The sequence below is a fragment of the Rhinolophus ferrumequinum genome, chromosome 8, assembly GCF_004115265.2.
Source record: "Rhinolophus ferrumequinum isolate MPI-CBG mRhiFer1 chromosome 8, mRhiFer1_v1.p, whole genome shotgun sequence".
NCBI lineage: Eukaryota > Metazoa > Chordata > Mammalia > Chiroptera > Rhinolophidae > Rhinolophus > Rhinolophus ferrumequinum.
In genome coordinates, this window is record NC_046291.1 from 12,141,970 (window position 1) to 12,167,957 (window position 25,988).

General features: G+C 42.9%; 1 protein-coding gene across 1 annotated transcript; it reads left to right on the forward strand.

Annotated features, from left to right (window-relative positions):
• The first annotated feature begins 2,807 nt into the window (after positions 1 to 2,807).
• On the forward strand, positions 2,808 to 13,995 carry FAM124B (family with sequence similarity 124 member B). The gene is made up of 2 exons (XM_033111444.1): positions 2,808 to 3,787; positions 8,866 to 13,995. The coding sequence occupies exons 1-2, from the start codon at positions 3,056 to 3,058 to the stop codon at positions 9,508 to 9,510; spliced, it is 1,377 nt and encodes a 458-aa protein (XP_032967335.1). The 5' UTR covers positions 2,808 to 3,055; the 3' UTR covers positions 9,511 to 13,995.
• The last annotated feature ends 11,993 nt before the right edge of the window (positions 13,996 to 25,988 follow it).

Genomic DNA, 25,988 nt, shown 5'->3' on the forward strand with positions numbered 1-25,988 from the left:
TCAGCGTGACCTGCAACGCCTGGCTACCCATCCAGCCTCTTACCACCTGCCCCTCCCTTGTGCCCACCCTCCAGCCATCTTGAGCTGCTTGCAGGTCCACCAGTGGGTCATACGCCCTACACTCTTGTTCAGATGTGGCTTGTCCCCCTTGGCTTCCTTGCCCTAGCGTCCCTCCCTCTGCAACAACCCAAGCTCCTCACCTGGCTGCCTCCTTCCTCTCACTTCTCAGAATTTCAAGTAGCATCTCCTCTTACTGGAGGCTTTCTTGGCCTCATCTAGGCCAGTGGTTCCTCGTAGGGGTGTTCATGCCATCCTGCAGTGATCTTTATCATAGCTCTGATGACATCATTTAAGGTGCTCCTCTAAAGGGGACATGGTGAGTGTCTATTCTCAGCCCCTCACACAGTGCCTGGCTCTCCACATGTGGGACACATAAACACATTTTATAAAGTAAAGAGACAAAGACACTCTTTATCAAACTTATCTTGGGGTGGTGGTGGGACCTCAGGGTTTTAATGTAAGCCAGTGTATTTCTGAGACTTGCAGTAGGGACAAATCCCTGTGGACGTCCAGGGGTTCCAACATACCTTCATGACTGGCTGACTTCTTGGATTTCCTTGTACCACCTGTCATCAGTCCTTCCATGTTGCCGTGAGGAGTTGCCAGACCAGCTGCCATGCAGGAGCTGGTGACTGACAGAAACCGGGGCATCACTGCCAAGTTTAAGAAAAATAAGTTGGAGAATCAAGTGTCAGCTGTCGAAGTACCGGGAGTCAAAGCTGAGGACTTCCTCTCGTATTCACGTCTGTGCCTTCAACAGAAGCAGCTTTGCAAAAATAAAGAACACCTTGGAATCTGAGGCCCAGAGGAGAGTCTGGCCGCGGTGGGTGGAGGGGGTGAGGAATGGAGGCATTTACTGTGAGGGTCAATATGTCAGGTTGTCCTTGGAGAAATAGTTGCAGTCCATCTGTCAGAAGGAGGCTGGTGGTACCCCGTCTCCCCTGTGCCCCCTGTTTTTTTGCACTTTGTTTGCCATCAGATTAATGAAATCTTTTTAGTCCTGACAGGAATGACAACCTCATGAGGAAAAACGTATGTTTTCTCACTGGATGGAAGATTAAAACAATATCAAGAAGCAAAATCTTTTCCTATATAAGGGCTTAAGCACTTGCCTTGTACAAAATGTTGCGAGTTAATATCTTTGTCTCAGGGGTATAATTTTTCTCCTCACATCTTCAGATTATTTCCAGAATTACACTGTTTTGAAAGCCATGTCAAAAGTTGAAAGTGCCCGAGTACAGTCAGCTCAGTGAGTGGAAGGACAGGGGAAAAAGAGGGCGTCACACTGAGGGATTGCCATTGCCTTCAAAAGCCAATGTGTAACATGAATTTAGATTTAAAAGAAAGAAAAAAAAAGCTTGAGAACTATAATGCTTAAAAAAAAAAAACTAATGAGTTTTGGAAATTTGAAGCAAAATGAATTTAACTACTGAGTCACTGATGGTAATTTAAAAAAAAAGCTCATCTGTTATAAACTGTATTTATATATTTTTCTAATGCCAAACATTTGGACTTAGGAAACTCAAATGATTAGAGGTTAGATTTAGAAAGGAAATCTGAGTAGAAATGATTCCTTTCCATAGATAACAATATTTGATGTTATGTTTGATTATTAAACTCTTAAAGGAATCTATATAAATACAATAAAAGGGTAAGTTATATTTTTCATTACAAAAGTGCTGTTTAATTTATAAAAATTTAAGTTGCACTGTGCTCCATGATAAGCATTCATAAATGGCTTATTTTAAGAATTACGTTTAAAGTGTGCTTGTCCGTACACATCAGGAGCACAGCTATCAGAATAGCAAATAATTTTCAAATGGATATTTAGTACACATTAGGGTCAGTGTTAAGTTTAGTGCTTGGCTATTCTTACTGAAGATAGTTCATTTTAAGATTCAACAGCGCACAGAGTCTCTGGGAAATACATGTTCTTTGGTGTCTGTTCCTTAGCTTTAGGAAGAAAATCGAGGCCGGGATTTCTGCATCCCAGAGATGCATTTCCTCTCTGGTTCACAAGGGGACCTGTCACTTCCTGAGTTCAAATCTTCCCTCAGCCAATTTTTAGCTGTGAGTATTTAGCACTTTTCTGTGCCTCAGTTTCTTCATCAGTAATTTAGGGATAATAGTCTCTTCTTCATAGGTTTGTTGGAAGATTAAATCAATTTAGGTATAAAGTTTTAGGACAGTTTATGACTGGTGCCTAGTAGGTACTCCATAGATAGGAACAATGATTATTATTGATGTTGGAAAGCTCTCACTCTTTCTAAGGAATTAGCATGAATAAACAGAGACTAAGTTTCTCAACGTCTTTTTAGTACATCCACTCCAGACTTTGCAGTAGAGGAATAACTTTCAGTGTACAGTCCAAATTATTCAGATCAAGTACCTTCTCTCCAATGCCCTTACATCAATTGTTCAAAAACAAAATAAAAAGACAAAAGGGGAAAGAATCCTGGCAAGGGGACAAGTTTTGAGAATTGTTTTAAAGCCGTCATTGTATTCAGGTGGCCTGACAAGCTACTGTAAACACTGTAAGGAGGAAATCAGAACCCATTGTGGATCCATAAAATGGATGTCTTTTCAACTAAACAGATCGCTATCAGCCTAACAGAGCCGACTCATGTTCCTTTCTGCCCGGTCATTTCCTTGACTAAATGTCTGTAAGAACCTCCCACTCGGGTGTTGCTCAGGATTACAGGTTTTTAGGTCAAACAGGAACCCTGGGGAGCGCCTGAAAAAGCCAAACACACTCAGTCACATTAGCAGCCGCCGGATGACATCAACCCCACGGCTGCTGTGAGTCGCGGAGGCTTTTGCCTGCATTGGTGGGACCACCAGCAAAGCGACCGGGAACACAGGTTGGCTTTGCTCTGACGTAGCTGGAAGTTTCTTGGTGGGCTGCAGGTCGGCGTGAGAACCGTCCGCTCCTTCATTCATTGCAGAAGCTTGCACAGGGGGCCTCCACGCTTTGTCAACCTCGGGCAGCTCCAACATGGACGAGACACAAGAGCCTTTGGCCATGACTGTCCATCTCCTTGCCAACTCTGGGCATGGCTCGCTTCTGCAGCAGACTCTGGACCAGCTCCTGGACTGCATTTGCCCAGGGGTGCGACTCTTTCTGGTGTCAGAGCGGGTTAGTCCAGTGAAATACTATGACAAGGGCCACCCCAAGCGGTCCCGGTTCCCGGGGATGTCTGTGTTGCTCTTCCTGCACGAAAGCCTCGGCGAGGAGCGGCTGTTTCGCGTTCTGGACTCCCTCCAGCATTGGCCGTGGCAGTGCTACCCCGCCCCGAATGCTCAGGGAAGCCCGTGTCCCTACATCCTTGCCAATCAGGAGTTCTACAGTCTGGACCACCAGATGCCCGTCTGGGGTGTGAGGCAAGTGCACTGTGGCTCCGAGATGCTGCGAGTGACGCTCTACTGCAGTTTCGATAACTACGAGGACGCCATCCGTCTCTACGAGATGATCCTGCAGAGGGAAGCCACCCTGCAGAAGAGTGACTTCTGTTTCTTCGTGCTCTATGCCACCGAGAGCTTTGCCCTTCAGCTTTCCCTGAAGCAGCTGCCCCTCGGAACGTCCGTGGACCCCAAAGAGTCTTCAGTGCTGCAATTCAAGGTTCAAGAGATCGGCCAGTTAGTGCCTCTCCTGCCCCACCCGTGTGTCCCCATCAGCCGCACCCGGTGGCAAACGCAGGACTATGACGGCAACAAGATTCTGCTTCAGGTATTCCTGTCTAGCCCCTAGGGTCTTGGAGACGCACATGAAATGGTGCAATTTTACATCTGAGATGGGCCTGAGAGGTGATTTAATGTAGTGGTTCTCCATCTTGGTTACACATCAGAATCGCTGGGGAGCTTTATAAAATTCTCAGGCCAGAACGATGGGAATCTCTGGGGGTGCTGAGGCCTGGGCATTAAAAAAAACCCAAACAAACAAAAAACAAAAACAAAAAACTCCTTGGATGATTCTGATATGTAGCATGTAGTGGGGTTGAGGGTCACTGATCTAATAAGGTGGGCAGACAGCTCCTAATGAACCATGTGTTGATTGATTGCTTGTTTTCAGGAAATAAGTTTGTCTCTTCAGAAAAGGCGAATATTCCAGAAGCTAGTTTGGCATAAGCAAGCCCTTGTTTCTTTTCATTTTATCAACAGACATTTAGCTAAGTTCATCTTTATGTTCTCTATTAGCCATTAAAAAAAAAATCATCTCTCATGAAGTATGTAAGTACTTTACTTTCTTCTTCTGTAGCATTTCTTGAGGGCTCCTTTCTCCTTTCTGAGTCTCCCGGCTATAGTCACTTGGACTCTATTCCTCTCTCTTTGTTCCTCTCCTCATTTCCTTTCCAATTCTCCATCCTGGCCCCCAACCTATCCCACACAGCCACACACACACACACACACACACACACACACACACACACCCTTTCCAATTCCCACACTCTCATTCTCACTCAGTACTTTGGTTTATGCTGCCCTGATAGAACACTTGTAGGTATTGCTCAGAAAGCTGCTGCTATAAAATAGCAGGTTAATATCAGTGGTTTTGGTTAATCAGTGAAAATAAGTACCTTTCAAAAGATCACTTAATTGGAAGAGACTTGTTTCAACTCTTAAGTAAGCAAGTCTGGCACTGTTTTGGGGCTTCTTATTATCTACATAATTTGTTTCTATGCAATCTTGTTCCTCAATGTGGGAAATCCTGTTTTGCTCTCTCTTGGAGTCACATTTAGTGAGAAACGATATTGTTTTCCCTTCATGAGATCAGTCTGCCCCTTAACAGCTTAATCATTTTTCAACGATAATATTTTCTTGTTTCTCAAGTGTTTAGAGTCAATTGAGTGACAAATGATCTTCCTACTGACAAATGAGTTTCCCGTTCATCAAGACACTTGCTAATGTTCCCTGAAACTTGAAGAAATCTAGCTCTCAATTTGTAACAGTTTACAAATATTTCTTAGAAAGACGGGCTCTAAATGATCATAATTCCTACAAATGCATTTCAATTGACTTTTTGGCATCTTCTACGTCAAGGGATTTATCTCAATCACTCAGCATTATGTTTCTTCTAAAAATTTTTTATTCCAACTGCACACAACTGCATGCTTACATTAATAATGTTGTGCTCACTTTTGCCATATGCTCTGAGGATCTTAGACTTCTCTTCAAAAAGGAAAAGTTCACGTTTCTTTGTCTTAACAAGATTGCAGAAATGGCCAGCCATAGGATGAAAATCACTTTTAATTTTCTTGGCAAGACTTTCTACCTACCTAATGTCAAATTATCAGGGACCTAATTTATAGGTTCTATATTTCTATGTGCAAAAATTTGTATATTTTTTAGGGATTAAGCTTTATTTATTTATTCACCCAACAGATATCTAGTGATTGTTTACCTTGTGTTAGGCGCTGTGCCAGGTGCTGGAGATACAGTAATGAAGACGTACACAAATCCCTTTCTTCCAGTTGGCAAAGTCTGTAGGAAGATCTAGAGAAGCAAGCCGGCAAGTGCACACCAGTGTGGTAACGACCATAAAGTACAGGCTGCGAGGAGAACTAATGATAACATTAATTATGATGATAACAAACAACTCATTTAGCACGTCTATGTCCCAGGCACCATTATTATTTAATCTTCTCAACAACCCTATGAAACTGGTACTTATTATTATCTCCTTTTATAAATGAGGAAACTGAGGAACAAGAAGATGAGGTGACTCGTCTAAAATCCCACAACTAATAAATGCCAGAGCCAGTATTTAGGGACATCTAACTCAGAGGAAATGATGTGTAAGCTTGGAGTTGACAATGAGTAGGAGTTTTTAGGAGAAAGGGTTAGAGAGGTCATGTCCTAGAGAGAGGAAAAATCTTGTACAAACACTGGCATTAGGAAAGAACAAAGGATGTCCAACAAACTAAAAGAAGTTCAATTTCAGCAAGTGGAGCTTGAAAGGGAGTAAGTGGTAAATTGCCAGGCTGGACTAAAAAGGGGCAGACTGTGAAGGTGTGGTAAGCCAGACCAAAAGGTTTAGATTTTATCTTAAGAAGAGTAGAAGCCATAGAAGCAGGAAAGTGACATGATCAAAACTGCGTTCAAACTCCTCTGGTAGTGGAGTGGAGAATGGATTAGAAGGAGGTAAGAACATCCATGAGGAATCCCTTCAGACAGCTGTCGCAATAATTCAGACGAGAGATGATGACAGGCTGCCCCGGGGTTAATGGCAGTGGGCCTGGGAGACAGGAAGACCTCAGAGATCTCTGGCCCTTGGGCATAGAGAAGGGCAGATGACGTTCTTGCTTGGGCGACATGGGACTACTGACGCCATCTTCTAAGGCAAGGAAAAGAGTAAGTGGAACAGATTTCGTGTGAGGAGGGAGATGAGTTCAATTTTGGACATGAGTTTAAGGAGCTGGGCCTGCCTGCAAGACAGTCGGACGGGTAGGTATGACGCGTAAGAGAAAGATCTGAGCTGTAGTTACACTTTTGGGAGCCTTTGTCATTTAGATAATAAGTGAAGGCATAGGTGTCAATGAGATTTCCCTGAGAGAGAGTGTAGAGTAAGAAGAGAAGAGGGCCCAGGTGAGCAGTGAAGGATGACGATCTGGAATGAAATAACAAGGAAGAGGCTCCTCCAGTGGAAACTGAGAAAGGCTGGATGGACAAGAAGGAGAAAACCCAGCACACGCTAACATAGAAGCTTGAGGAGAAGAAGACTTCAGACGTAAGAGAAAAAGGTCAGCCTTGTAAAATTCTGCCAGAGCCCAAGTAAAAATTAATGACAAAGAAGCTGATTGTAGGTGACCTTGTCAAGAGCAATTTCAGTGGAAAGGTGGGAGGGAAAGTCAGAGAAATGAGGGAAGATTAGTGGGTAGGAGAAATAAGGGAAGATTAGTGTGGACAAATTTTATAAAGAAGTTTGTTTGACTGTAAAGGAGAGGAGAGAGAACGCTGGAGGGGGAGAGAGGATTGAAGGAATGTGTTTTTAAAGATAGACTGAAGTATGTTTAATTGCTTTTGGGAAGGAGTCGGCAGATTGAAAAAGGGGAGAGGAGGGGAGAAGAAAAAAGAAGGGAGGAGAAGAGAGGAGAGGAGAGGAAAGAAGAGGAGAGAAGAGCAGAGGAGAGAGATTGAAGAAACAAGATAACAAAGTGGGAGAGAAAATGAATAATTGACAGGGTGAGGTCCTCAGGAAGGCAGAAGGCAATGGAATTCACAGCACAGATAGAGGCTGGTCACTTCTATTGTGGAGAGATTGGGAAGTTGCAGTAAGATTGGCGGTAGGAAACAGAGTTGCTAACTAATAATGGCATTTGTTTTCTCTGTAATTTAGATGGTGAGACCATCTGATGAGAAAGCATGGGTGGAGGAGGTTGGTGGTGCCACTGAAGTTCGAGGACAGTTTAGAAGGTTTGAAACAACCTTGTGGTGAATGGAGAGAGTCCACTAAGGAAACATGAGGACTGGCAGGTGGCTGGGGCAAAGGTGGAGACCACGCCTTCAGGGTGGTGCCAATCTGAACAGTTGCTTTTCTTCATCAGCCTGGGCACAAGTTCAGAAAATGGGAGCAGGTGTGTGGATCCAGGTTTGGGATTCTAGGAAGGCTATGACTGAGAGAGGCAGAGCAGGAGAGATGGAGGGACTGGAGTATAAAGAAATGGTGGAAGTAATGGTTTTCAAACTCAAATGGACTGTGGAAGGCAGGGAAGATAGAAGGAGGCTGAGGAAAGGAAGTAGGGAAGGACATGTTTGTTGATGTTGAAAAGAAGATGTGACAGGGAATTGAATGCTGGAGCTGAGAGTGCTAGGCTTAAATGGAATCTTCCAGAGGTGGAGCATGGTAAGGGGACAAGGCCCAGGGGAGGGGCCATGGGACGGGGTGAGCAGAGTTGAGTGGAGGGAGGCCCTGGGGTGGCTCAGCCAGGCCCTCTGCCTCAGGCTGTGCTCAGTCAGGCAATTCCTGGCTGCCCTGAGACGTCTTGGTGCTGATTAGACCCATTTTGTGCTGATCGAGATTGATTTAGGAGGAGAGGGGAACTTACTCAGGCTTCCTTTTCTGTTCATCACTGTTAGAAAATTAAATAAAAGCCTCAAGAATCAAACTTATGGATTTCCCCATATTCACTTCTGGAAAATGAAAACGTAATCAGAGAACTGAGTAGTTTTTCTTCAAATATCATGGACACGTGTATTGTTTTGCTGTTGAAAATTAGGTCTTAGAAGTTACCGTTTTTTCAATGTTCTATACAGTTAAGTATAATCAATGAGAAAATGAACCCTGAGAATAAGCCATCAGCACCCAATGCTGGTGAGACTGTGAAGCAGCAGGAACTCTCATTCATTGCTGGTGGGAATGCAAAAAAGTGCAGCCACTTTGGAAGCCAGCTTGTCACTTTTGTGCAAAAGTAAACATACTCTTCCTGTAAGATCCTGCAAGTGCTCTTGTTGGTATTTACTCAAATGAGTTTAAAAAAAAATAAGAGAGTTATGGGTTTCCTCTGCTAGGTTGGGAACCCTAAATGATTTCTGAATTTGGAATTACCATGCCAGTTTCCATTTCCAGAAGAAAAGACTTCGTTGGATCAAATAAAAAGGTAAACCGTAAGGCCAGAGGATGCTCCAGGAGGCAAAGGACGCTGCTCAGCCCTTTGAAAGCTTGCTTATGGCTTGTATTCCATTCAGACCCGTTCCTGAAAGTCGGCTATGGGCATGGCATGGCAGAGGGTGAATGGGACACACCCTGTTCCTGGTGCTTAGTTCATGGAAAACGTCTGTTATGTGTATTGCTCTTTTCCTTTCTCATAGGTCCAATTGAATCCAGGACTTGGTGTCAGGAATGGCGAGCTTTCCTTCCTGAATGGCACGTCAGGAGCGGACACGCTTCCCCAGGGCTCTAGGCTTACCCCTGCCTCCACAAGGCGGACCCTGGAGCTGAGGAAGCGAAGAAGCGGGGGCCGGAGGCTCAAGGTGGGTTCTCTGGAATTCCCTGAGCCCAGTGGGAGCCCAGCACCAGACAGCTGTAGTGGCAACTCCTGGAAAAGCCTTGGCTGCTCATCGCAGGCCAGCAGCCCAGCCTCGGGCGCCCAGCTGCCTCTGCCTTCTCCCCTTCTCAAATCCGTGGCCAGAATGAAGGTCCTCAGCCAGGGAAGCAGCTTTGAGAAGCTGGAGGCAGAGACGAATGTTGACACAGGCTGCACTGTGGTCAACTCTGAACCCAGGCAATCGTTTCTGAGTGGATTTCCAAAGGGTCTGCAAACCAGACAGCCACTACCCTGCTCTCCAGCGTCCTCCTTAGGAGCAGCTGCCTCCAAACACAGCAGGAGCTTGAAGGATAAGGTCCATCCTTTGTCGCTAGCTGGCCAAAGGGACCTTAGTGCAAGGAAGATAATCTCAAAATGTCCCCTTCATCTTCCAGTTCAGGATGAAGAGAAAGAAGAATTCTTTATATAGCATAAAACCAACATGGTTTTCTTAAACACACGATCAGATACAGTATTCTAGAAATGAAACACTGTTTCTTGTTCATCTGAGGGGGCCTGAATGCTAGCCATGCACAGATCTGTATTGGTTTTCTTTCAAATGTTCAAAGTCTAACGGTGCTGTAAGTGGGTATTCACTTGTCATCATGGTCATAAGGGAACACAGCCCACATGTAGGGAAAAAGCTCCCTGCCTCCTGTCCTTGGAGATACATTAACCCAGCTGGGAGTGTTGAGTTCAGCACCTATCAGGATAATCGCATTGTATGCAAATGAGTTGGATGTGCTATGCAGTCAATGTTGATTAGTGTATGTAATTTGCTTTTAATTTTTACTGGGGTTGCATAGCTCATGCCCCTAGATAACATGGACTAGTTATTCTTTAGTGGTTTTCTTTTTTCTAATTTTTATTTTTTATGTGACCTCCTTTGGTAACTAGGCCTGTTCACTACATACCCTCTAGTGATTTTGCCTTTAAAGTTCTTTGCATCTGGAATGAGTTAATATGCAAAGTGTTTTGAAAATTAGAAATAATAATTTCTTTTTCCTGTTGAATAAGCAGAAACATTGGAAGCCAAAAAAATCAGATTAAAAAGGAAAGCTAGGCTCTAGGGTTTTCCTGCTCCTCGATTTCTCACTTGTTTCTGCACAACTCCAATGGGGCCAGTGGTTCATGGCATTAACCAGAGCGGGATGTGACATGACCGGGTAATGCGAGATCTCCACCGAACATGGCAGGAAAATTGGATTGGTTGGGTCACCCAAGACTCGGGCTCTTCTGGCCATGTTTGAATTCCTAAATTCCTTTGCAATACTCATTAATTAATTAATTAATTCATCGATACATTCATCCATTCGATAAATACTTATTTGAATAGGACACTGATATATGGTACACTACATTCTGTGCCCATTAAATCCAAAGTGTTTGTGCTTTCACCAGTATGATAAATCCATTCTGTTAACTCTGAAGGATATGTTGAAGTCCAAACTTATCCTTCTAGAAACTTTTCCCACAGTTGAGTCCCACACTTGCTGGATGCGGTAAGCACCCACAACCTGCAGGAAACTAGGCATATTCCGTGTTGCAATTATAATCGTGATGGACAAATTCTCAATTGACCATCTGCTGCAGTTTTTTGGTTGGGTCTCTACACACGTTTAAAAAAGTCTGAGGTCTGTGTATTTCAGTTAGTTGATAAAGTTATTTGACTCTATGAACTTCCTTCTCCAGGACAGATGTTACATAAGACTATAAATGCTGATTTAACTGGACTTCCTGGAGACCTGGTTACTTACTTAGTACACCCAAATGGGGAGAGGGATGAATTTTATGCCCCAGGACTAGGCTGAATTTGGGGTGCTCTGCTCAGCTTACAATAGAAATGGATTAGAGTTGCAAATGGACAATTACAAGACTTTCAAATTGATTTTTTTGTTATTGTTGTTTTTGGTCTTTACAAAATCAACATATTCTCATTCTCATTTTCTTTCTCTCCCTCAGATTAAAGGTAGATCTTAGAAAGTGGAATGAAGAACTTAGTTCAGGTATGGTTTTCGATAATAACATTTAAAAAAATGAAAGTCTTTTTTAAGTTGAATTATTGAGCTGCCCTGTACATTCTGACATTTCTTTCCCACCTTTTATGAGGTTACTTAAATTTCTTTAACATAATACATGGGTAAGAATATAAGTGCATGGAAATCATGAAGAATATTGAGAAATGTGAATGAATACCTTGCAAAATTGACTTGTAAAATAATACACTCTTAAAATATCACCTACTCTATCTATATCACCTACTCTATGATATCATCTACTCAACATTGGAACCCAATTTACAACATTATAGTATGGAAATACGAGTGGGATAAGGTAGAAGAAGCCCAGATTTTGGTTTTAAGCTTTAAAATTTACTATTTATGTGACTTTGAACTGTCAGCCTCTTTGATCTTCTGTTGCTTATCTCCTATAATAAAAGGTTGTTAAAAGAATGAAGATTATGCATATGAAAGCATTTGAATATTGCTAAGCATTATAAATATGCAAGATGGTATTACTACATGGCCCTTCAGACCCACATTTTAAAAATGTCATGGCAACAAAGAATTTTTTTGAAACAAGTTTTGGTGAAACCAGTGATACAATAAAAAATGCAGTGATATAATGATTACAAATAAAAGAAATCTTGCTAAGATTTTTACTAGGTGTGCCATTTAGTTTCATCTATCTAAGAGGAAAATTATGGATAGAAAGAATTAAGTAGATTCAAAAGATCAAAAGAGATTGTATGAAAGGGGTTAACTATACACGAATTTAATGCAATTCATCAAATTAGACTTTTAACTATAATTATAATTATACTGTATCCCCTAAAATGTATCACTTTTTAAATCGGAGGGACTCCTGATGACCAGATTATTTTATTTTTCCTTATAAGTGTGTTAAAAACCAGTTGCATTGCAGTTGTTTGGTTATTTTTAACCTATTAATAGTATTTCACACTTTTTTGTAAGCATTATTTGGACATTGCTAAACATTAATAGATACGATAACATTTGGAAACTTGTGACCACATTTGTCTATTAGGGGGAGTAGAGCAAGAGATTTGGGGGTGCATATACCTTGATTTTGGAAGAAATGTGGACCCTCTGCTCTGACAGACTTTGTCTAGGGATCCTGGTCCTTCCACCTCTCCTCCAACAATCTGCTCAGAGGTGCTGAAGGCTCTGAGAACAATGGCGGAAATGTGGGAAGGGGGAACCGCTTTCTTCCTTTCCAGAGGAATATGGAGAAAGAGGAATGGAAGCTCAAGAGAAGAGAACGGAGCCACAGTACACACCTCATTTTCTGTTGATTAGAACCTCCTAAATTTTATCTCCACGTTATAAAACTTGCTCAGAAATTCCTGAACTATTACCATCTTTCTTGTATCTTCTCTAAACCCTCCTCATGCATGTGTTTTTCTCCCTTCTCCTTCCTTTTCGCCCTTCCTTTCAGTTGCTTTTTTCCCCTTCCCTTCTTTTCCCTTCTCTCCCGTGTGTGTGTGTGTGTGTGTGTGTGTGTGTGTGAATTTGATTGTCTCTTCATCCTTCACTCTGTCTTAAAACACTTTTCTTTGCAGCATCTACCAGGATTCCTCAAGGGCCTGAAACCATAGCAGCAACTTCTGAACAGGCCCCTTGGCTAAGCTCTGAGAAAATGAAGAAGAGATCCTTGTCAGAGGAAGTTCTCCCCAGTTTCCAATTTATCCTCAAGATTCTGCTGTGGGACTACTAAACCCACATCACTTAGAAATATGTTTGTCTCTCCCCTCACATCGTCTCCTTTCATACCTTCTAAACCTTTCTCTGAGATCTGAGACGGTTCTGGAACATTTCTCACAATTAGCAATTTGAAAAAAATGGCTGTAGTATGTGATAGCAAAACAAAAGACACTATGACCCCAGAGAGCACATACATAATAGGGTTGATTTATTAAGACTTGATCCTGTTAAACTTTATTTTCAAATACATCACTTAAAAAGTCTAGTTATTCCAGGGAACCTATCTGGGCTACCAAAGATACCAGAAGGTCTCTGGTTAGCATGAGAAGAAATGTATTGTTTTCACAAATTCCATTTGGACCGTGTCTGCTCCGGACAGCCCCTCGTTTCATTGGCGCTTCCTCCATTTCTCGAGTGTGTACTTTTCCTCGATTGCCTGTTGACCGCAGACCTACCACAGCTCGCAGCAGCGCCCTGCTCATCTCGTCCGTCCTCTTTACTGTACGAGCATCACTGTACATTCCCTTCGTTGTCTGTGCTGTTGTGCTTTCTCTGAAACTCACTCCCAAGGTTTGGCCTCCTCCATCTGTTCCACAAGTGCGTCCTGTGCACCAGAGCCCAGTGATGTGTATGTCAAGTACCACTCACTTCCTTCCTCCCTCTCCAGGAGCTTGTCCAGGCTCCCAGAGCCTTGGCCAGCGAGCCTCACTTCAACGAAGTAGGTTTTATCTCCAAGACACATAGCCACCCTGGAGGGTCACAGCAGAAAGGATGCTATTGCTCTCCTCACAAGGGTGTTTGAATTTCCACAGGTACAGACTGTGGTTGATTCAAGTTAACATCCTTTATAAGCCATGGTCCTTTTTGTATCCTTCTCCCGGGAGAACATTTGCATCTCAGAATTTTCTCTTGCTTAGCTCAATGGTCTAAGTCAGAAAACTAAGTGTGACTGAATTTTAGCAGGACTTTTTAATGAGGTATGTAAATATTTCCCTTGTTTTTCACCCTGTCATTAGTTTGTCACCAGAGGGCACCGTTGTAACACAATCGAATCACTTTGGGGTAATCTCCAAACACTTTTTTCTTCTCTGCTTCGTTGCAAAAGAGGACAAAAGAAATATTTTAAAATTAATTTGTGTTCAGGAAATTTCCCAATAGAAGTCTCACTGGGAGAAAGAAACCACTTGAAACACACCCCATCCCCTGGCAGGCATGAGACAGACGCAGCCAATCAGGGTGTATTCTCCCCGGGGTTTTGATGCTCCTCTGCAGGGATGGGGAGGAGGGAGACTTCTTTAAGGGGTGTGTGTGTGTGTGTGTGTGTGTGTGTGTGTGTGTGTGAGTGTGTGTGGTGGGTGGGGGGAGGCAGGCAGCATTGTGCTGATCCCGGGGACAAGTGATGTCAGTCTTTGGCTATGGAACCCTTAGTCTGCATTTGTCCCAGGGCCTGATTTTGGTCGTGATTCTACCAGCTCACACTCCTTTTGTTCTTGTGCATTTTCTGAGCCTTGTTCTCTAGCCTTGAATCATTCTCAGCTTGAATCAGCCAGAATCAGTTCTGTTCTTGCACCAAATCCCTGAGATTGATACAGAGTGAAACACTAATAGAGGTTAAAACTGAGTCCAAAACTGGGGCACTGTATTAGGGAATTGAATTTTCAAAGGGATTAAATGTTAAAAACTGTTCATGTGGGGGCTCTGTGTCTCTTTGAAGTTCTCTTGTCTTTAATTCTTTTGACTCTTTTCCTTCTGGATTGCTTCTTTCTTCTCCCTCACGGCTGTGACAGTAAGAAGACCTGCCCCCGACCTTTAGTAGGCTAAGAAGGAAGCAAGATGAGACCCCCTCTCCTGGGGTAGGGCTAGGGGATCTGCCTCTAGACTTTCATTCTTGCTAGACATAAAGAATCCTATGGGCTCCATGTGGTCTGGCCTAGGTCACCAGGACAGGGACTCAAATTAGAACCCTTTTGTTTATAAGCAAGAGGGATTGAGACCTAATTTAGACAAAAATGAGAAAGAAGGAAAGCTACTGAGTCATTTGCTAAAAGATGGTGCCAGGGAACCATAGTCCCAAGCATCATATCTCACCAGCAGAGCTCCCTGGTGGAGAGAGGGAGTCTTTTCTCAAAGTCCCAGAAGAAAATTCCCAGAGAAGGCTCTGATTGGCCTGGCCTGAGTCACATGTCCATTCCTGGATGAATAACTGTCTGGATGATAGTTTCTCTGATTGGTGAGGCTGTGGCTTTGTGTGTATTTGTGTGAATGAGAGTTGGAGAGACATAAGGAGGGAGTTAGCCCCACTTGAATAACATGTGTATCCCAAACAGGAAAGAGACCTTTTTATTAATCAGAGGAAATGAGAAGAGATGTCAGCAGGCAACAAAAATAGGCATTTATTCTTGGCCAAAACTGTAGCTGGTAACAAAGGAAGAGCAAACACCCTCTGCATGGTCCCCAGATGTGGCTCCTGGTCACATCTTCCTTGCAAAGAACATGTCTTTGAAAACCAGAGACCTTCTGGCATCTGGCCTCCATCAGTCTGTTTTGTTTTCTTTAGAGCCTGTGTTAGTTTCCTAGCGCTGTTATAACACATGACCAAAATGTCATTGCCTAAAACAACAGAACATTATTCTCTGACAGTTCTGGAGGCCAGAAGTCCAAATTCAAGGTGTTGGTGGGGCCACACTCCTTCTGGAGGCCCAAGTGGAAAATGCTTCCCTGCCTCCTCCAGCCTCTTCAGGCATTCCTTGGCTGTGGCTGCAAAACTCCAATCTCTGCCTCCATCTTTACGTCACCTCTTCTTTATGTCTCTCTCTGTCTCTTGTAGGGATACTTATCATTGGATTTAGGGTTCACTTGGATAATCCAGGATGATTTCATTTCAAAATCATTAGCTTAATTACATCTACAAATGCTCTTTTTCCATATTAGGTCACATTCACAGGCTCTAGGGGTTAGGATATGGACATACTATATTTTTTGGGTCCACCATTCAACCCACTAAGAGCCCTTATAATTCTACGACCTTTTCTGGTTTAATTATTTATTTATTTATTTGTATCGTCTGTCACTCTCCCTTCACTCATCCTATTTCTCTCTCTCTTTCTCTCTCTCTCTCTCTCTCTCTCTCTCTCTCTCTCTCTCTCTCTCTCACACACACACACACACACACACATAAACTCCATCAAAGTTAGTAACTATATGTCATCTTCATAACTGTATCCATAAATCCTAAAACAGTACCTGAACCAGAGTAGATGCTCAGTGAGTATTAGTTGATTGAATTAAAAAATGGATGAATTGATCTTGGATTTTCTACTGTTAGCATTTTATCCATACATTTAGTACTGCTCCTAACCCTTTGTGTTAGGGTTGGGTGTGTATGTATCTCTAGCCCTCATTTTAATACACACTCTCTCTGAGGCCTGTTTTTCATAATTCTGGGTGATCGTGTCTGCCCTTTAGTTCATAAGAACAAAACGTATGTGTCACATTGTGCTAGATGCTGACCTAGAAATTAATAGTAGGTGAAGACATGTATAAATACATACGTTTAGTTTTATTTTAATTCCTTATCCAGCTGTAAATAATTTTGGCTTTTTCCCCTCTTTCTAATATTTTTCTCATCTCAAATTACAGGTTAAGCTAGCCATATTGGACCATGTGTGCTCAAAGCTTTTAAGTTTTTTTTTTTTTTTTTTGGTTTAACTCTCCTTTTCCAATTAGCCACCTTTCTCAATTTTGATTTCCTTAACTTGGCCCTGAAAAATTGAGGCATGAAAGGGAGGCTTCAGATGGACACTAAACTGGTTCCAATAGGTTGATAAGCAGAAGGCTAAACCTTGTTTTTGACGGCCTTAAATCTAATTTAAGAAAAAAATCAGAGTTAACATGCTCTATCACCCGAGCAGCTGACTCATCAGCCTGAAACAACCATTGGGAAGAAGTAGTAATGGAGTAATTTCTATTGAGACACTTCACAGCTACAGAGATAATTAAATGACAGCCGTGATGCCCCTCAACTTGGAGGGTTGGTGTATGACCACCCATGTGTGTGCATGGACGTTTCCAATGGCCTCTCAACCAGTCTTTCTTGAGCCCCAACCACCGAGCAAAACAGGACTAGAGCCTGAGGAGCTCTTTGCCTGGTTGGGGACCAGAGGGATCAATTGATTCTTGCAGGTTTCTCATGAGAGGAAAGTTCTCAGATTGTTGAGGAAAGTTGTCAGTGTACAACAGGGAACCAGGTTTCAATTACTTTGCACATTGCAGTGCTAAATGAGCAAGCTTTAAAAGGGCCCCACAGACACCACAAAAATGTTCCTCAAGTGCAAAAGCATTAAAACATAACCGTCTTGCTGTAGAAGCTGTCCTACAAAACCTAACACAGGACTCGTCAGGAATGAGAACCAGACGGGGAGCAGATTGCGAGGTACGTAATCAGGGAGCCAATCTCCTCCTTCAGTGGTTACTCACCAGTTTTCGCCACACCGAAGTGGGGTCACACCCATGCAAGTCTAGGTGAGGCTGAATAATTTAGTGTGTGACTTGACTTGGCGAATATTTGCCGTTTGCATATAAAAAGGAGCTATTCCAGTGAGGCAATTGAGGTCCACTTTCTAAGGAAATTTTCTCCCTTTTGCTGTGAACATAATTTAGGAAAGAGGCAAAGGCATTAACCATGTCCTGGGCAGTCTTTATTAAATCTGAGAATTGTCTTCCTACACCTCGTGAGTCTAATCTGTTGGACACCATTGAGTTATACTACAGGCTGGCATATTTCTGCCCTCCATTATGCTAGAACTAATATGATAAATTTCTGTGCCTATGTTAGGTTTTGTAAGATGACTTCTGCAGAAAAGCTACAGAACTGGATGAAAATAGAAAGGTACACAGTGAAATAAACTAGTATCTTCTTGGCTGTCACATGTGGCTGTCGTCAGTTCCTTTGCTCCAAGTGGAGTGAAGGGGAAAGGGCCCAGGGACAGGCAACAATGAGAGATATTTTAAAATTTATTAAGAAAGAGGTGCCAGAGCCTCAGGTTGTACACAAAGGCAAAAGCTTTGCCTGGTTAAGTCGATAGTTCCATAGTATCTGCTTAAGGATCCCTGGGTCACAGTTGCATAAAGATCCAGGAAGGTCCACTGCCACAGGCTGAGTGAGTGTCTCGGGGCTGGAATGACTATTGGTACAGTTCTGTCCCATGAGAGAGACTGGAGGAAGAAAGGAGTGTTGTGTCTCTGGTGGGTGATTTTATTATGCAGACAAGGGGCCGCTCGGGGAGAGGGATAAGTGAGCGTGCTGGGACGAAGGCCAGTCACAGGTCCGTGAGTGGGCACAGGAACAGGTCCAAGATCTCACTCTCAGTTGCCTGTGGCCACGGCAATGGAACTTTTGTTTAGGGTGACAAGGGCTGAGCCAAGTTCCCTGAAACTCTGGGAGTTGCCATGGGGAGAAGTGTAGGAACTTGAGCATCTCAGAGATGGTGCCTGAGCCAACACAGGCTCAGAGCCAGAGCTCACTGGCTTTGGCCCTGGCACTAAGGTAAGGGCCTTGAAGAAAAGACAAAGTGAGACTGGTGTGTGTGTGTGTGTGTGTGTGTGTGTGTGTGTGTGTGTGTATGAGGTGCACAGTCTTTAGTAGGATAAGGATAATTATCGCAAACACTCAGTATGTCTGAGGCACTGTTCTGAGAAATTTTTAGAGTGCAATTCAAGTTCTAAGGTTTATGTTCGCTCATTGAATCCTCACAATCACTGTACAAGGGAGGTGGTTAGTATCCTCATTTGACAAATGAGAAAACTCAGGCAAAGAGTGTAAGTGATTTGTACAACTAAGAGGAGCCCGGGTCGTCCACCTCCAAACGCCCGACTCTTCATTACCTCCCCATATGTGGTTGGCTCAATAATGGCTCCCAAACGTACCCAGTTCCCAATACCTGGAATCTGTGAATGTTACTCGATGTGGTGGAAGGGACACTCCAGAGGTGATTAAGAGCTGTGAGATGGAGAAATTATTCTGGATTATCTGGTGGGTCCTAAATGTCATCACAAGTGTCCTTACAAGGGGGAGGCAGAGGGACGCTTGACCACAGAATAGGCAGAGGTGCCATGAAGATGGAAGCAGGGAGAAGAAAGGTGACGTGATACGAGAAAGGAGCCATGAGCCAGGGAACGCTGGTGGCTTGCCTTGTGACACCCTGATTTCAGCTCTGTCAGAGCCCCAGTTTGGAATTCTGGCCTCCAGAATTATAAGATAATAAACTTATGTTGTTTTAAGTTACTAAGTTTGTGGTAATTTGTTATAGCAGCCATAGAAGATGAATATACCATACTTCTCAAGTCTCTTTACAGAAACATTTGGAGATGATATCCTTAAGGTAAGTGTGTGTCCACAGGCATACTTACATTTTGACATCCTCAACTCCCACTAAATAAATTGTGTGTGAGTGTGTGAGTGAGTGTGTGTGTGTGAGTGTGAGTGTGAGTGTGTGTGTGAGAGTGTGTGAGTGTGAGTGTGTGTGTGTGACTGTGCGTGTGTTTGGTGAGGACAAAGCATAAGAAATACAGGCTATGAGTATGTGACTCAGTAATATAAAGTACTCTCAAAATTATTGTTTTAAAGAAAATGTAAATATTCTTAATCTACTACTGTATTTTAAACCTTATTACTTTGACTGCACATAGAATATTAACAAGTAGGTGGAACGGAAAACTACACCTATGTAAGCGTTATTTGATTGAGCTGATATGCATTATTATTTGCCTCATGGATTTGGTTTGGGGATTGTTCACTTTCCCTGACACCCACAGAAATGCTCACAGAATTATTCTGCCCTCCAAAAATGTCGGTGGAGATGCCCAATTCATGCTTTTTCATCTTCCCATGTATTCATGGTTAGAAGGAGAAGGAAAGGGACGTAAAAGCAGAAATGACAACACAGCCCACGAATCCCAGCCCACCGTTAGGGGTTGAGGTCTGGGAATCTTTGCATTCTACCAGCATGAACTTCATTCTTTTTGCTCTCGTTCAGAAAGTTCGTCAGCATGCAGGTGGCAGAAAGGGAGGTGAGGATAGGATCTCCTGGAATCTCACTTCATAAGAAATGCAAACCATTCACAAACCTGTGTCCTATATCATTAGTTGCAAAACAATCATGGATACAGGTAGGTGCCCAGTGTTGACAGAGGCAAGGAAGGCCCATTTCTCTTTTACAGATGTGAGCAGGGCCTCATCAGACGGTATGGAGGTTGTGTGTGCACACGTGAGGGGCTGGCTTCATCATCTGAACACGTGTGGATCCGAGTTTGTTAGGACAATTTCCCAGAGGTGGCATTGAGAGTTGTGAGGAAAAGTGCCCTTTTTCTAATTTATACCCTGTGGGCTAGCAGGGACCTTAGGAGCTTTTGCAGGGGTGCAGCAGGAGGTGGGTCAGTGGATGGAAAGCCATGTTTTGTCAGGGCTATTTTGACCTCAACGAGGTGGAGATGGCAACTGGGAAAAGGCAGAAGGATGCCTGCCGTTGGGAGTGAGCCTCACAAAGCAGTCTTAGTGGGACTTCCTAGAAATCCTATATGAAAAATCTCTGCAGTAATTTGATGTAAGATGACTTCCTCACATCATAGGACATGCAGATGCTTAATAAATGTTAAGTAGATCTTCATGTTTATGTAACCATTATTCATCGTAAAAATCACCTTAAATGAAAAAACATGATAATTCATGTATGTCGTCAAGTTAGACAACAGAAAGATTAAAAAAAAAATCTCTAAATACTTTTGCTAATGTTCATTGTTAGGTAAACTATGACAAGCAAACATGCAACCTACAAGGTTATCACTAGCCCAGGTTAGTTGGCTGCCAAATACAAGATGCCCACATGTGAAACTGAATTTTCCAAAGTCTAAACAAGTTCTGATGCTTCATTTCTGTCTTGGAATTGTTTATAGTAAAGATCCATTGTTTTTATAGGAGCATGGGAGCATAAACAATGGTTTACTTGAATTAATCAAGAAAGTTGTACTAGTTTTATTTAAAAAAATGATTTTTTAAGTTTTTACGAATTTCCACATTAAAATTGAAAAGGCTTAATTATGTACAATAAATAAATGTAGACTATATGAGGGAAAATTAAAATATAGAATTCCATCAATAATGGAAATCTTGTTACAATGAATCTTTCCTTTTCCTGTCCTCTCATGATTTCCTCATTCCTCTAATAATTGCAACAATTGCACTGTGTCCCCAAATCACTGTTATTTATGTTGTGCTCATATCTGATTCCTCTAAGAGGTGATGAGATCAGAAACACTAAAGATTGTCTTAACTTACTGTATTCCCCAAATCACACAGTGGGGTGTTTAGCTCATAATAGGTGTTAAAGAATAGGGCTACGCATCATATTTGCAAGTAGGTCTATGGTGACATTTTTTTCTAGTGACATTGAAAGTATCAGTATTTCCAGGTTGTATTGAACCTTGTGAAAAAGGTATTTTAAAATGCAGGTTTTAGTATTATTCAAGGATGGTGAGGCCGACAGATCAAGAGTTAACTGCACTGAACAGGTAGTTTGTTGTCACAGTCCCCAAGAGGAGGGGGCATGCCACACATGGGAGAGCCACATGGGAGAGCACCAGGGTCGGTCAGGAGGCTGAGGGAGAGAGGGAAGAAAATGTGGGCAAGAGCCCTTATTTTGGTTTCTGTGGAAAGGAATAGGCAAGGCAGGGTAAGCAGGTTTAGGATTGACTAATTTGAGTAATTTCAGCAGGCCCTGGGAGCAGGGGTTATCTCCAGTTGTACCTGGCCCTATGGTGATTAGGGCAGGGGGATCCTGGCTCCTTGTGAGATAAAGGACTATATGGTGGGGATGTGGGCTCTGAAGCTGGCATGTAAAGGCATGCTTCTGGTGAGTCTTTAACCATCGTTAGGAATTGGCTAGCCCCGAGAGGGTCTCTCTAGGGTCAGCAAGGGACCAGATGTCAAAGCATCAGAATAGAAAGACATGATTCATACAGACGAGAAACTCCAGCCAGATGTACAGAGCAGTCAGAATGCGAAAGGTGAACATTTAGTGAGCACTTGCTTTGTGCCTGGCATTGTGCCACATGCTTTGCATGTGTGAACTCAGCCCCACACAATCTTCTGAGTTGGTGCTGTTTTAGCCAGGTTAGGTAACTTGCCCAAGGGAATTCTGCCAGTAAATTTCTAAGTTAGAATTACCAACCTCGAGTGTCCGGTTCCCAAGAACGACAAAGGGGCCCAGTACTTTTAAATGGAAGTGGCATGGAGCAGTTAAAAAAACTTAGCAGCAATAGAGAGAATGAGCTTGGTGAAGGTGGGTGAAGAATGGACTACATGCTCTTCTGCGTGGGGAGAAAAATGAAAGAATATTGTTTGAATGGTTGAAAAATACCTGCACCTAACATTTCATCCAGCTAAAAAAATATATATACTCTCAATGATACTCTATTCTAGTGCGCGTTCAATGGACTCAAGTTAATTGTCTTACATTAAAATGCACTTTCTTTAAAGAAAAATGGTGTCAAGGCTGAGCTCAGTAAGGGTGGAATGTGTCAGCGTCCCCAGCCAATGAGCAGGCTGGGGGCAGAAAGAGACAGCCCAGGGAGAGACATGGTTGATATTGCGAGAAATAGGTATGGAGCTAACACACAGAGGGAATAAGACGCTGGCAGTCCCAAACCCAGTATCCAAGTGTCAAAGCCACTCGTGAGTCAGGGAGGATATTGCTTTTGAAGGGTCAGGGTTGGTAGGAGCTGCATGGAGGTTTAGGGTGGTGAGGGACCAGCTGGAGTTTTGTCCTTGTCGGCAAAAGAGGGAATGAGGCTGGCCTGAAAGAACCCCTACCATTTGTGGTAATTTGTCACAAAGAAACCAAGTTTAGATTATCCTTATCTGGAAAGATTCCAAGACCATGCCTAACTGGGGCTCTTCAAACCAACACCCCAGACGATGCCCGGGACCCACCCAAGAGTTTGCCTTGTTCTGGAAGCCTAGGCTATGTGTTGAGGTAATCCTGGAATGTCTGTTTCAAAACCAAGAATCCTTAGGCTTCCCTCAGAGTAGAATTCAGTAAATATTCATCCTATTAATTCAACTTCATTGAAAAAATCTTGACCTGCATACAGAAACGTTGTCATACGTTTACCAAACACACTCACCATCGTCATGAGTGTTTGTGAAGTCCCAGAGCTCTGGAGTCACCTATATTAGATGATAGGGTACTATCGCCACCTTGTGACCAGAGATAGAAGTGTTTTTATTCTGAGAATTGTGTTAATAGTTACTTCATTTAAATGTGAATTAGCCTCCTTCATCTGCTTTTGACTAATTCTTTCATATTCTTGTTTTGTTGCTTTACATGTATTTACAAAAATTTTGTACTAAATTAAAAAAAATCCGCATTAACCTAGTGGGCAAGAAATACCCTCCACACCATTAGAAACAAGGAAGGAACTTACATCTCTACGTGTCTCTAGCCCACACCTGTTCTCAGATGGGCTGAATCTAGAAGCTTTAGGGCCAAATATTGAAAATAACATGGCACCTGTTAGATTAAATCCTAGGGACTCCAAATGGCTTACGACATCCCTTCAAAGTAAATATTAGAAATTTGTCCACATTGAATTGTCAAAGATAATTGGAACTCCCTCCTAGTCTGATACAGCACTTTTTTTTTTTTTTGGATGGAGAGGATTATTACAAAATCAAGGTACATACTTTTATAAACCTTATCTAGAAAGAACATTCCCAACCATTGGACATTAAAATAAACAAAATATAACTGACAGGAAAAACTTCATATTGATTCTAAACTAAACCTTTTCTTATACTTTAGAAACTAGCCCCTGCCCGATTAAATAGGAAGATTATAGATTTAAAAGCCATCTGCCTCCTATGCTGTTTTCACTTCTTTCTTTCTCATCAGTTGCCTCTGTAATTTGCCTGCCTCTTGAAGGCTGTCTGTGGGTGGCTGTGATTTTCTTGAGAGGTGGTTTCTTCCTGGTCTTCTGTTATTCTGAAGTTGGCCCCTCTCATCACCCTCTTACTCCTTCATCTCCAGCACCCATAACTTTTAAGGTTGTTACCTAATGTTGAACAGGGATGTTCTTTGCCGAGCACAGAAGGAGAGTGAGTGTGAGTATGGAAGGAGGAAAATACGGGCCTTTTTGTTTCATCAGTTAGACATAGGAATCTAGGCCTTATTCAGATATTCTCAGTAACAAGTTAGGTAAGTAAAGAGAAAAAAATCAAGATCCTAAAATACAGAAGCTACCTGGTATTTAGAAAGAAGAGTTGCCTGACCAAATGAGAAGTTAGTTTGAAATGTATCTTAAACAGATACATAATCTTAATTTTTTGGGGAAAAAAATAATAGGATGCTCAGTGAAGAAAGTGTATCCTGAGACTAATATTAATACTACTTCCTGTTTTAATAAGCTCCTCGGAACTTGTGTGGGAATAGGGCTGGGACCATAGGAACACTTTAGCTTCTCTGGGATAAAGCTTGCAAAACATTCGGGTTTCTTGAGTACATGCCGTCCACATTCCTGCTCATCCTGCATATTCCTCCATCAGAGTGAGGCTGATTTCTTGGGTATGATTATTGATTTCTGGGTCAGTGCCAAGACAGCATGTCTGAGGCTTTCCCTAAAAACATACACTCTTTCTTTATTCCTTATAATTACAGCATTCCTTCTAGTTTCCAGCTCTGAAAAGAAAAAAAAAAAAATGCTGGCAATTGAGTGCTCTAGGGGGCAGAATCCTCATGCCCTGCCTGACAAACCTCCTACCACCTTGACCTTTGACCCTTTTCACCGATTACTCTACCTTCCCTGAAGCCCTGGATTGAGTTCCTGCCTGTTTAGGAGGTGCTGAGAGGACAAGTCTCCCCAGGACTGTCCAAGAAGCCTCTGGATGCACTAAAGTATCACTTAGGGTTCGCACACAACGCCCACTTCATACTCAACATGGGCAAACTCATTGCTTTACAACTTTTCATGTGGTTCTTCTTCTCCCAACTAAATTGGAAACTCTTTCAGAGGCGGAAGGCCTGTCAGCTTTCAGGGAAGCCCTGGAAATTTGCAGGAACTCAGGAGGTGTTTGAAGTTGATAATCAGATAATGAAGAAGAGGGAGGAGGAGGAAGCGGAAGGGGAGAAGTCAGCAAGGGATAGACAGCAGTAGAACCAAGGAAATCTGAAGGGTGACACAAAGACCCGAGGTTCGAAAGCCCTGGATTCAGGCAGGATGGTCACGCCTATTGCAGTCTTGGGCTAAAGGTGTCTTCATTTGAATCTTGTCTGTTTATGTTTGGGGTCTTGGGGTATCTATCAGGAGACAGAAAAGTGAGGCAGGGTTATTCTAGACTAGGAAAGATGCCAAGGAAGCTGTTCAGCAGAGGGCCCTTGAGAAGCTTCTCTCCATCTCAGGCTCTCCCCGTGGCTCCTGCCCTTGATTCTGAGGAACCACGGATTCAGGGGCTCCTTCCCTGTAGAACCAGGTGAGAGACCACTATCAGGTATATCTGGCTGTTGCTGGTGGGAAAGTTCCCCATTTTGCCCCTCCCACATTTAGACCCTTTTTACTAGAATGTCCCCAAAGTCACAGAGTGGTGTTCAGAGACATCTTAAACTGCTGACATCGAGACGCCCCAGGGACTAAGAATAAAGTGCCAATGCCTGGGGAGCTTGCATCAGAGCGGTCAGTGGTGGTTGTGGGAGAAGTAGTGGCAGGGCCAGCACTGTTCGAAGGGGGACAAGCAGGACCGAGCTCCTGGGTGGCTGCTGTCATTTGCCCCTCCTCCTCTTCTGTTCCTCCACCCATAGTTTCATCCCCAGATGGTTATGGTCTGCTCCATCATCCACTGAGGAAGATGAAAATGACCGATGGTTCCAGCCAAAGCTTGACCACTTTACCAGTGGTATCGGGAAAGTGTGGCAATAGATGAAAAGTGATGAGCAGGACAGGTGATGACAGGTGCGGGATGGCATAAGCCATAGAGATCCTGGAGCACGGATGGGAAGGGAATGGAAGTTTTCTGCATGCCTTCTCTGGGCCAGGTTCTGAACTAGGCATTTTGCATTTTATCGCACTGATTTATTTTTACTTTAAATTATGAAATATTTCAAATATGCAAAAGAGTACAGAAAATAACATCGTGGAT

Bases quoted from the DNA above. Each gene is read 5' to 3' on its own strand.
- FAM124B (XM_033111444.1), top strand. From the start codon at position 3,056: ATGGACGAGACACAAGAGCCTTTGGCCATGACTGTCCATCTCCTTGCC. The intron at 3,788-8,865 runs GTATTCCTGTCT...CCTTTCTCATAG, and splicing joins GCAACAAGATTCTGCTTCAG to GTCCAATTGAATCCAGGACT.